We start from the raw sequence: 12,799 nt of genomic DNA, 5'->3' as shown, positions 1-12,799 counted from the left end.
GTCAGGTATGGGAATTTCAAGTGAAATCTCCGCGAGCTACTAATATACAACCTGTCAAACTATTTACTCCCTCCGGTCCACAATAAGTGACCAATTTGCTTTTGGCACACCCATTAAGAAAATACAAAATTCTAGACAAAAGTAGTTAGTATGACTAAACTATCCTTAATTAAATATTATAGCATAATTAATGTGAGGAATAAAAGACTTTTTAGGGATACGTACATAAAGGTAATTTTGGAAAAACAAATTAAATTTTTTCTAGGTTATATAAATGGACATTTATTTTGGACCAAAATAAAACGCAAATTGATCACTTATTATGGACATGGACCGGAGGGAGTAGTTCTCTATTCCTTTTGTATATCAAGCCAGAAGTCATGCTGAATTGATTACTCCTACCAGTTTGTCCCGTCTCCATTTTGTAACAAAGCAACTCATTCTGCAAACAAAGACCAAAGCGAGCAAACAGCGTCGAATAAGAGAAGAAAAGAGTCGAATACACTATACAAATAATCTAAAGAGTTCCTTTTGATTACGTATACATGAACCTGTATGGGGTTCAAGATCACAAACGCAAAGGAAAAAAAGAATGAAAACAAAAGAATCAGATACAGTTGCCCAGCTGAAGTTCATAGAGACATCTACTCTATAGATAGATCACAGAGATCTCAAAATTGACAACATTAATGATTTCCTAGCTTTTTCCCTTCTTTTCTTGCAAAATACTTGTGCTTGTATAGATAATTATGTACTAATACTATCATTTACATTTGTACTGCAATACTGCAAACCTCTGGCAAATGTACGCTACACTTTTTCCTACTCTATATTATTAACCAAGTTGTAACAAATCTAATCTAATCCAATAGCACCTTCTCAAGTTCGCTAAAGTTATCCTTTAGAGACGCCCCCAGCAAATACAAACTGCTTGTCTTTGTGACTCAGTGTTCTCCAGCTTTGCCCACCCCTCAGCTGCATTTCAATAAGGGCTCATAGCACGTCTGAGGACACTCAAATCCATCAGTCGCCTGATGAACTTCCGGATTTTACTTGATCATTTCTTCGGAACAAGAATTAGCTCCTATGGTTGTTTTCTGATGAACTTCCAAGATTTAATTGGTTATTTCTCTGGGACATGGAACTAGCAACTCGTGGACTCCAAGATACCTTGTTGGGACGATCTGAAGTACGCATCTAACAATTAGAAATGGGGTTCTCAGAACCTTAGATTATTTTTTCAAAGTAATGGGAAGAAGTTGATGCACATTACTTGCTCTTGGTCTGTAGTGTCCACCAAAGCTGGCTTCATCTTTTTGCAGCTCGAGTTTTCTTCAAAATCTTCATCTTCAAAATTTTGACCAGAACCTTCTGTAAAATTTTTAACAAATTCAAAAACAGAAATACTAAGAAATGTAGAATTAAAACAAGCTACAATGTAACTACATATGTTTCCTTGGTGTTTTAGCATCCCAGGAATCCGAGCATGTAAACTAAAAGCTCCAACATTTTAGTCCTCACCAATGAATTACCGTCTGTACCACTCAAATCCTCCCCCCCCCCCCCCCCAAACCCTCCAAACAAAAAAAAAAGAAAAAAAAATGGACCAAAAAAACAGAAGAAAGAGCTGCAAAGATCATATTAAAGGAAAACTGGATAATAGCATGCCTCAGATTTCCTGTTGCACCATTTGCATTCCAGCCTCAAGTATGATCCCATATCTCTATTCTAGCATTTCTCAACCATTTCAACTGATACGTATTTACAAAATAAAACCTAAAAGAATTCCTAAAACAAATCCATGTTAAGGAAATCATATTTGCTAACTGATAATTTCCACGTCAATTTCTCTAACATGCTTTCTGAATAGCATTAACTAGGTACGAGAAAAATATAATTGGAAGACTGCAACTAACATATATATGAAAATCTGGATATGGCCAAAACCAAAACTGGCAATCAAAGACTAGAGCACTTGAATAGTGTAAGAGGAGACAACTCTTAGTTAATAGCCCTTCATTCCGGATGGACCTTCAGTTAGCAAAAGTTATGATACCAATGCCCCCACCTTCCCAAGTCCCTATCTATACCAGTTACTAAAAAGGAACTGAATTATTAATTAAGTGCTTATTCATGCGCCAATTCCAGAAAAATACCCATGGTACAACACAAGAGAAAGAGAGAGAATGTTACATGGCCTATTGAGTTATACCTTCACCACTAGTCTAGAGTGGGTTTTAGCATTAGTATGGTACTCTAAGCGGATATTCGGAACTCTAGAACTTAATAAACTTTTAATATAACCATACCCTATGTTGCGCGGGATCTCCAAAATGATGTTGCACGCGTGTCGGATCCTCCAAAAATGCACTATTTTTGGAGGTTCCGACACGCACCTGGCGACATTTTTGGAGAGTCCGAGCAACATAGACCATACCAAATTACTCACACCTATACTGGGATCCATGTAACATGGAGAAGAGAAAGTGAAAGAGAGGAAATGGGGTTGCACCAGGAACAAATAACTATTGCAGCTGGCACAAGAAAAGAGAGGGCACATCTTCAACCAGCAACAAGAAAATGTTGACAGCGTAACAGGAAAATGGTTTGTGTTTTCTTTTGCATGCTTTCAACATAAAAATACCTTTTATTCACACCCTATAACCACTTTTATCTCCACAAGGCTAGTATTATTCTCAATATTGGTTAGCGTAATAGCGTCCCTCTCACAGTTCAGAGCCTATGCAAAAGAAGCATATAAGCCAGACCCGACTTTACGAGGAGAAAGGGAGTAAAACATAACAGAAAATGATATACTGAATACCTAGATCCTTTAACACCTGAATTAAGAACAATTTTGACACAACTTATCAAAGTGCTTACCAGCAAGTCTGAAAACTTCTTTCCGAAGTTCTGCAGATTCGGAAAGGATTAAATGTGATCTTGTTTCGTGTCCACCAGATGAAGACCTCTTATCTCTGGTTCGTTTCTCCTTGCAATGTAGTTTACAACAAAAATGGATATCCAGAACGTGATGGTGCCTATCACTGTGTAGATTTTTTGGGCAATCGTGAGAATCAGCTGTGATATCCACAACAGGTGGCTTCCTCACAGTATTCATCTTCTTCCAACAGTCATCATGCAGAGAAGGAACCTGAAAGAGAAGGGAAAAAACTTATTAAGCAAGATCCACCGAAAGGTTTTCTGATTTTCTTCTTAAGAAGGGCATGGTGCTGTTTTCGTTGTCATGTAGTTGAGCAAGAGGGGGAAATTTTGTGCAGATCCCTCCCGAGTACTTCAAAGAGAAACCAAAAAAGGGAAAACAACATAGTTTTACATTCAACCATGATCCCTTTAGAAAGCATGAAACCTACTAACAAGTTCTCAATTTGAAAGAAAGCAGAATATCTTCCTAAAGGAAAAAGGATTTTTTTGATATCTACCTAAACGAGGAAGGGTGTCCTGTAAGAAGTAGGAATTTAATAGTTAAGCTTCCCTTCCCCAATTAAAAGGAAATTACAACGGATGGAAATATCTGATATTAACTTTTCCCACTTATTTCTTGAATTTTGGCATCTCAAATCAATAAAGCAAGAAACAAAAATTTGCTCTTCTGAACATTAGAAGTCATTCACAGAAAGCCAAAAAATGAAGAAGATTATATCAAATCTGGGTATGTACTTTTCATGATCATAATTTCCTTTGGGTTAACCCTAATAATTTTTAGTTAACAAAGTTCATTTAATCTTCTAAGACAAAAAGACCAGACAACTAATGATCGTAATTTCTTTTGGTTCGACATGATTTGTATTTTTTATTTTTTGGGGGGATGGAGTAATTGGCTTCATTGATGGCCTCAAGAAGATGCAAAATATTACAAGTAGAAGCAAAAGCTACATATATGATCGCATCAAATGAATGTTAAGCACTTCTTCATACAGAATAAATATTCACTTCATAAAATATTCACTTCATAAATTGTAGAACGCTAAATATATATATAGACACACAACACACATATATGCATGTGTATGTGTATCAGCCCTGCGTTTTTGCATTCTTTTTCTTCTTGATGTTGCATGATCTACACTTATTGTCAGATTGGTGTTGGTATGAGAAAATACCACCTCGACCCAAAATATACATCTGCCTCTGCCCCAGGTCATTGTGAAAGTGAAGCCAAAGCACAGGTCGTGTTATAGCTCTAGAAATAAAGAAATGAACTAAAATTAGGCTCCTGACCTGCTCTGAAGCTTTGTTGACATGTGCAGATAACTTTTTGGCCAAATTGCTGCTGCTCTTGTTTAGTTCCATAGATCCAGCAAGTGAGGCCATGGACCTGTGTAACTGCTTTACAAATGATGCTTCAAGAAAGTCTAGAAATGTATTGTGCTTCTCATTTGTCCATCCTGGGTGCTTGACCTGAAGTCAAAACGTGAAATATGCATGCATTATTATCCTTAATTCTGGCAGGTTATTGGAAAAAAGACATGTCAATTTCAATTTTGAGCTTTCTTGTTTTGGCCTGTGAGCTCCATGCAGCTTAGGAATAGAATTGCTGCAGGCGGGCTAAGGAATATAAAGAATGTGTAGGATTAAACATCCTGATGCATTAATCAGAAATCAGCTAAACTGGGTATGCCCATTAAGGAAAAATTAGAAAATATATCAAGGACTAAACCTTCTTTTTTTGTTTTTGGTGTAATTCTGAATATGATCCTGAGGATATTTTGGATGTACTAGGTTCCTTATAAGAAGAACAAGGATGTAGGTCTTCTACTATTTTGGTGCTTTGTAACAACCTATTTTTGTTTCCAGTACATTCATTGTGCTGATGTTCTAATATATATACAGAAACATGTTATCATTCTCACAAAATATGCATGCCATAAGCACCTTTTACAGATGATCATTTCAAAGACCAACAAGAAGGTATAGATAATGGATTCCATATTCAAGTCTACAATATGTAAAAGAGATGTGGAAAAGGGAGAAATTTGAGCTGCTACTTCAGATAAGCGGACATGAAAGGACTGACCACATGCAGGAGCCCATATAAACGAATTACAACCACCACAACAACAACAATAAACCCAGTGACTTCCACAAGTGGGGTCTGGGGAGGGTGAGTACGCAGCCTTACACCTACCCTAGAGGGCAGAGAGGCTGTTTCAGGAATATAAACAAATTAAGAATGCAAATTTAATAGGAAGATCTGATGAATTTCACGTGCATTAAAGAGGTTCACGGATCCATCCATATGCAAATTTCACACGCATTAAGGAGGTTGCGGAGGACAATAGTCTCCCACATTTATCACGGGAAGAATCTAATGAATTTTGTGAAACCTCAATTAAATATCAATGCAAGTAACTCATAAACTGGATGCAAGTCAGGAAAACATCCAGTCGACATAATTGATATTAACTGTAAGAAGATAAAAGTACCTTGCTCGCCACAAGGCAAACTCCAAACCCTAGTAAAAGTCAAAGCTCCATTTCTTTTCATTCTCTAATTCACTAGCGGACCACTCTCAAACCTACATCATAATATGAACCTGCTACATCCCAACCTAAAATAAGAGTGTTAACACTATCACTAATGGGATTTTACCTATTAGCTTGAATGGGTATATTAACCGTTATTAGCACCCCAATATGATGTCCGGGAAGTTACGCAAAAAGTATTCAATTACAAATAGCTCATTCGCACATATACATGAGTTTCGTTTGAACACATGGATAATGCACTCATGCATAGAGACAGTTAAATACGATTTATCAAAATGATTCGTGACAAACCAAGTAGGTATGATGGCAAGAAGTCTACTTATAAAAGAAAGCTATTGAAATTATCAAGGTTAGGAAATAAGAAGCAGGACATTTTAATCAGGAAAAGGACAACTTTTTTATCTTTTTCTTCTTTTCTGGGCGGGGTAGGAAACATCATCCAGAATCTAGAAGGGCTATCTTAATAATTATGTACAATTCAATGAAAATCATTATCACTGAAAAACTTCTACGAATTGAAATTCTCGAGCCTATTCCCTTATCTCTCTTCTGATGGATGTCATGATAGAAGCAAAGAATTTTACATCGATTAATGTCAACTTTAGTTTATTAGATGAAACCATGCCTCAGTTAGGGGCTAATTTCAGCAACTTTTAATCGTTCTAAAAAAGAACATGAAAACCAAAAAGGCATGTCAGTATATAAAGATTGATTGATTACTTTAGTTCCTTTTATAACAAGAGGACTCCAAGAAACCTAATCCTGAACAATCTTTTTTTTTCTTCTTTTTTCCATATATATCTAAGACGCCTATCTCCTGTTAATCAACCAAAAAGAATAAAATAACATACAAGTTCTAAACAACTAGAAACCATAAAATGGACATTAAATCAGAATAATAACCAGTGACTGACGTCCAAAGCTAAAGGGATGAAGATGATACAAAAAGCCGCTTACTTTCACATGAACAGTACTTGTATAGACAGTTTTATGAATAACCACGTTGACGAAAAGTATTTTAGTTGTCTCCTTGTTCTGGCATGCTAAAACTTGGTCTCGAGTTTCGTATTGGTTCCATCAATAGATTTCAGCGCTATCCTTGCACTCTTTCTATGTTTTCTTTCTACATCAACTGAAGTTTCTTCAAGTGCAATTCTTCTAATATGAATCTGATTTACGTCTATCTAAGAAGTTTTTTCCAGTAGATGATTTCTTTAAAAAAGATGTGAGCTGTCCTAGAATGTAACATGAAGAATGTCACTCGTAGAATCTTTTGTAAATCCAATTTTTCTTCAAAAGGAGTCATAAGGTTATAAATCAAACCTTCTCAGAATCTCAACTATAACCGACATATTCTTAGAAACAAAAAATCCAAAATTTGAGAAACTTCAACACCAAGAAAAGAGGACACTAATCTCAAATCTGTCAAGACAAACTGATTAATCATAGTCTAAAAGCACTTTGATATTAAACAGCAATTATGCATGTAGTAATTTAATCTTCCACGTACAAGCTTATTAGCTTACAATAAGGATATGCCCGTCAAAGGAATCTGAAAGCATTTCATTTAAAATCTAATAAAGCTTTAAGAAATATGTCGAACTTCAAACATCCAAAGAAACACACTAATTATAGACAGCCATTTCCATGCTTGAACCGAACACTATATAACTCAGTTGTTCCCCTACTTTGCAGTTACCCTTTTGCATGTCAGATGTCGAACTTTATCACAGCAGTTGGAACCAATCAAGTATCAGCTAAGGAGTGCTCATTAGATCAATATTGTGGATTCATTATATGCAAACAATGTGTATATCTTGCTAGCACTATCAGATTAACAGCTAGATGAAAGGATAGAGACTTAGGGGGTCTAAAAGCTCTGAGAAGAAAGGTAGTCTCAGAAGAGTAACTTTTAGAAGAAATTCCATTCTCAAAAGTTATAATATAATCACACACTGCAGTTTCAACGAAACAATTCAATCGATTTTCAGATTATTAATATTAACTGCATATGCAGAATCAAATGCATGAGTAATCAAGAAGTGTGACAAAAGAGTTGAGCATTCAATAGCTACATATCCAGTGATGGCTTTAAAGAAAACAGGGCCCCAGTTTCTAGAAGTGACAATATAGTAACCTCTTTTTTTGGGATGTCCCACCCAACTTGCATGTACCTCGACTATTCCACGAGGTACTTTCTACCTCCCATCAGGTACTAAAACTTACAAACTACAATTTTTTACTAGTAACAGCTGATTAACCATTAGGTCCATTACTGAAAATACATAATACAGAATCTGATATTCCCAAAAGCAACTAGCACAAGACAGTCTCAGCCAGATACGCCAAGTTTACCCTAATGACATCCCAAAATGTCTTAGGCAAGCCTTTATAGAGTAGTTGAATCTAAAGGTGGAAATGTCCAATAAAGGCCCTGACAACAGACTGTCAATTAAATGCTCAAGCGGGTAAAATTCTTTTAAAGTAGACATGAAAACAGGTATTTTAGAATGACAAGCTAAATATTCATGATTGATCATCTAGACATCTACAACCTCTAACGTTTATCTTCAGGATGCTCATTTTACATCAAATCCCATAAACAAGCATTAAGCAACATCCGACGAATAATTAACCCTTGCCACGAAAGCTATTCATTTTTTCCTTATCCACCAGAAATAAATACCATATAAAATAAAACAGAGTTGAATTAAGCACAAACATCACCCATAAAATCCTCAACCTGATCTCTAAATTAGCGAACCTTTTATTTACATTTCTTCCTCCAATCCTTCTAATAGTACATAGACTTTCATCTGGCTATAAAGATCACATCGAAAAATTGAAACAAATAAATAGCAGTCAAATACCTACGTATATTTTATAAGTTACGGTACTTCAGGTAAATTATAAGCAGATTTTCGGCTGCATCACAAAATTTCTAAACAAATACATAAATATACACGGCGGCAGAATCGGAAAAAAGGAACTATTACCGTGGTAGTATTTCCACTCGGTAGCATAGTATCGTTGAAATTGGCAACAGTTAGTGACGCGCCACAATTCAACTGGGTCTCCGGCCTGTAGCTGTCTTCCATTTTAAAATCTCCGATAATGCAGATTTGAAAATAAAAAAATCTCTCTATATTAACACGCAGGTGAATAAGCGTGAATTTTGGGTATAAGAGGGGTAGCTGGGCGGTGGGGGGGTTTGGGACTCAGAGGAGGCGGTTTTGAGGGGTAGTGGTTTCGGTGGGGCCAAAAAGGCGCCACATGGCAACGCTTTTACACGTGGCGTTTGCCACGTCGGCAATGGGTGATAATATCTTCGGCAAATATCAACCAGATATTTTCTAAGGAGCAAGCGAAAATAGTGTGTGAGTAAGGTACTTTTGTAACCGTGGCATGTCGTAACCGGAAGGTGCTGATCACGCTCCACGTCACTGACAGCTACTCGGCGAAGGGCCCACTGGTCACAGGTAAAGTACAAAGATAAGTGTAGGGTCCACTTGCACTATTCCATTTACCACTTTATTTCTTTTCAATTTGCTTTCTTTATTCACCTCCAGATTTTTACCTCCTTGTTCAGTAAATTTTCAAGTATATTTACACTTTACAGTTTATTATTGTCATTACGCATTCCGATATTAAAATTAAAAACTACTATAAGCCACATGATATTTATTACCTGAAACCAGCTTCGCTTCATAGCTGCATATATATTAGATATCTCTAATATAAATTATTGGCCACTAGTATTTAAATAGTTTTAGGGGGATAATTAAAACAAGTGATAGTGAGTTGCATGTAGACTAGCGAACAATACAATATAATTGTTTTACATAGTTTTTTGTTATAGACAAACTGATGAAAGTTATTATGTTAGAGTAGGATATATAGGAGAGACAAATATCTAGTCAGATATTTTCGGTTGTTTTCGTTCACATTTATTCGAACAAACAAATCTAACGTACTCCTCCGTTTCATATTAAATGAGGTAGTTTGATTCGGCACGGAGTTTAAGAAAAAAGAAGAAGACTTTTGAAATTTGTGATTTTAAAAGCTTAAGGGGTAAAAAGTTTGTGGGGTCATGACGATTGTGTAGCTACAAAAGCTTCTCATTAAGGGTAAATGGGTAAAATGAAAGAGTTTAAAGTTGAATTATTTCCAAATTTAGAAATGTATCATTTATTTTAGAACAGACTAAAAAGGAAAGTACCTCATTTAATATGAAACGGAGGGAGCAGTTGTTTTAGCCTGTAATAAGTCACTTTCCTTGTCTATTAGCTGAAGCTGATCACACTGGCATAAAGGATTATGTAATTTAATTTAAAAAAATCTTTCACAACTTTTAGTACTTAGTGGGCGTTTGGACATTATTAATGTATAAATTCTAAAAAAAAAAAAAGTAAAACAAGAAATTCAAGTGGAAATGATATTTCAAAATTAGAATTGTGTTTGGACATAAATATAATTTTGGGTTGTTTTTAAAGTTTTGTGAGTGATCTGAGTGAAAATTTTGAAAAATAATTTTTTGGAGTTTTTCAAATTTTCGAAAAATTTCAAAATTGATCTTCAAGTGAAAATTAAGAATTTTATGGCAAAACATTGATTTAATAAAAGTAAAAAAAATCGAAAAATGTGAAAAAAAAAATTCTTATGTCCAAACGAGCTCTTAGTATATTGTTATTAGAGTTGGTGTGGAAATAAAAAGCACATATAATGGTTTTTTAAAGTAACCAAACAATTCGATAACATTCAAATGTAATTAGTCTACCGCAATTTAATTTGACAGACTGTAGTTTCTAGAAAGAAAAAAAGTGATAAACTTAATTACTCCATTTATTAATCGTGAAAACTGGCAATTGGAAATGTACATACGTAATTGGAGTAAGGATAATTAAATATAGCAACTAAATTCTTCATACATATCTTTATAACTTCGTTTTTGTTGAGGTTACGTGACTGTGTTTAAAATACTGCACCTTAGGTTTTACGCAATCATAGACTCAGTCATACAGGTGTTCAAAAAATTATGATTTCACGTCAAAATGAAAGCACTAGTGATCACAAAAGTGTAGCTCGAAAATATCTTATGCTATAGCACCATTTAGATATTTTAATTCCTTTAAATGCAACTAAAGTGCAATTACGCGAGCAAATTAATTACAATAATGCCTGCAGCCCAAGGGTGGGTCAACACTAGGGGTGTTCATGGTTCGGTTTGGATCGGTTTTTCCCTTAAAAGAAACCAAACCAAGTAAGTCGGTTTTTCAAATATTAGAACCAAACCAAACCAATTAAGTCGATTTTTTCTCGATTCGGTTTATGTTGGATTTTGTCAGTTTTTTGATTTTTTCAGTTATTTGTCGGTTTTTTCTTAAATATAAGACATACACTACCAAATACATATTTCGGCGACCATATTTTCAACGTAACACTATCAAATCAATTGCCCTTTGAGAAATCTATTATTTACCAAGATATATTGATGAAATTGAATCAAATAGTGATGAATAATTTAAGGACTCAATTAAAAATATATTATTTTTAACACGAAATGGATTCTTACACTTAACAAAAAAAACTACCAATCAAACTAGAATATAAAGGTAGTGAACTATACTAAAAGTACAATCTATTAACATTTACCATCAAATTTTTGAAACTTTGTATAAAAATATACATATATATATATATAGGTATAATAATAAATTTGAAATAGCTACTCCTATAGTCGGTTTGGTTTGGTTTTTTTTCGGTTTTTTTTTTATCAAAACCATAACCAAACCAAATTTTATCGGTTTTTAAAATTCAAAACCAAAATTAAACCAAACCAAAAAATATCGATTTTTTTGGTTGGTTTGGTTTGGTTTTTGGTTTGGTTCGATTTTTCGGATTTTTACGAACACCCCTAATCAACACGATGGCTGCGTCAATTTATAGTAGTATTTGCTAATTTTTTTTATTTTGTTGGTAAAACATTGGATTTAATTTGCGGCGGTAGATGACGAGGATTATTGAAGGGTTAAAGAAACCTTTGGCGGCTACGAGCAATATTGTCGAGAATAAATAATTTTTTGAATATGATAAATTGCTACGCACATAGTTAAAAGGATTTAGATTTTTAAGCTAGTGGGAAAAACGAGTGTACCTGTTAGTTTGAGTGCTCGTATGGATTACTAAAGAACTTGATTTTTTACCGTGTTTCTTAAGCGTAAAGTAAATAAGCAGTAAAATGAACATATCGATCTTACGTGAAAAATCACCCGGCTCAAAAGGTGCATAAAACACGACCTACCACGTAGGATTTTCAACTCCAACTCCACTAGAACAATGAGCCAAAACGTATCAATTACAAGACTGTAATTCAGTACTCTCTAGTACTCCTATTACTCATATTTGATTCACAAGTTACACTAACTTGTAAAGCAAAATACTCACTCCAACTCACTAACTGTTTATGATGTTTGATTACAACTCGATTTCCTAAGAACACATTTACTTGACAGACTCGGAAGAATACAAAGCAAGTACTCGATGCAAGTAAAAACAACTTTTTATACTTTAGTTGATGTGTCGAAGGATAGTTCAGAAGTCAAAGTCAATCATATTTAAACCCCAGTTGAGATCTTCTAGGAGTCCTATTCATAGTCAGCTTCCTCTTTGATAGGGCTCCTACTATTTCGAGAACAAGCTTTGGGACTTTTGTCTCTGACTGAATTATCCATATCTTCTTGAGCAACGACTCTTATCACTTATAGCAGCCATCTTCTACCAAACTCGGACCTGGGTAACTTTGAGATAAAGTTACTGTCTTATACGTACAAGTATCAATCATGAGGAGCAGATCCTTTAACATGAGGAGCTGGTTCTTCACAACAGTTAAACAGCTACATTGAGGACCTGGTTCTTTGAGTAGTTAGTCACACTTTGTTAATCATCAAAACTTCAATACTCAACAAATTCCCTTTTTTTGATGATGACAAACTTTGTACACAGAACCGACATCACATCAAAGAACTAGTTAAGCAATCATATGTATGTTGACAACCCCACAACCTTCCAACCTTATTTTCCCCCTTTTGGCATCATCGAAAAAACACAAACACAAGTTAGACATTAAGCACAGATAATGTAAGATTCAAGGCCAAACATGCGACAACACAAGAATAAGAAAGGGCAAACAAACTAGGTTGATGATTCAAAAGAGTACAAAGCAGTAAAGCAGAGTAATAAGAGACATTAAGTAGTGCCAAAAGAAGCCCAGGGCCTTGTCTTCATCATTA

The 12,799-nt window shown here is 34.9% G+C and overlaps 1 protein-coding gene across 3 annotated transcripts; it reads right to left on the bottom strand.

The window, feature by feature from the left end:
• Window positions 1,032-8,734, bottom strand: LOC109235653. Of its 3 annotated transcripts, none has more exons than XM_019401840.1 (5): window positions 8,507-8,734; window positions 4,243-4,422; window positions 2,884-3,154; window positions 1,274-1,371; window positions 1,032-1,197 (listed from the first exon to the last, which is right to left on the bottom strand). In XM_019401840.1, the coding sequence occupies exons 1-5, from the start codon at window positions 8,606-8,608 to the stop codon at window positions 1,078-1,080; spliced, it is 771 nt and encodes a 256-aa protein (XP_019257385.1). In that variant the 5' UTR covers window positions 8,609-8,734; the 3' UTR covers window positions 1,032-1,077. The 3 variants fall into 3 exon arrangements, with proteins under 3 accessions (XP_019257385.1, XP_019257386.1, XP_019257387.1); XM_019401841.1 differs by having other exon boundaries at window positions 1,032-1,184; window positions 8,507-8,729; XM_019401842.1 differs by lacking the exon at window positions 8,507-8,734 and adding an exon at window positions 8,275-8,484.

This window comes from Nicotiana attenuata, chromosome 12 (assembly GCF_001879085.1).
Source record: "Nicotiana attenuata strain UT chromosome 12, NIATTr2, whole genome shotgun sequence".
NCBI lineage: Eukaryota > Viridiplantae > Streptophyta > Magnoliopsida > Solanales > Solanaceae > Nicotiana > Nicotiana attenuata.
This window is presented reverse-complemented; position numbering and strand designations above follow the sequence as displayed.

Bases quoted from the DNA above. Each gene is read 5' to 3' on its own strand.
- LOC109235653 (XM_019401840.1), bottom strand. From the start codon at position 8,608: ATGGAAGACAGCTACAGGCCGGAGACCCAGTTGAATTGTGGCGCGTCA. The intron at 4,423-8,506 runs GTAATAGTTCCT...TTTTGACTTCAG, and splicing joins CGAGTGGAAATACTACCACG to GTCAAGCACCCAGGATGGAC. The intron at 3,155-4,242 runs GTCAGGAGCCTA...CTTCTCTTTCAG, and splicing joins TCAACAAAGCTTCAGAGCAG to GTTCCTTCTCTGCATGATGA.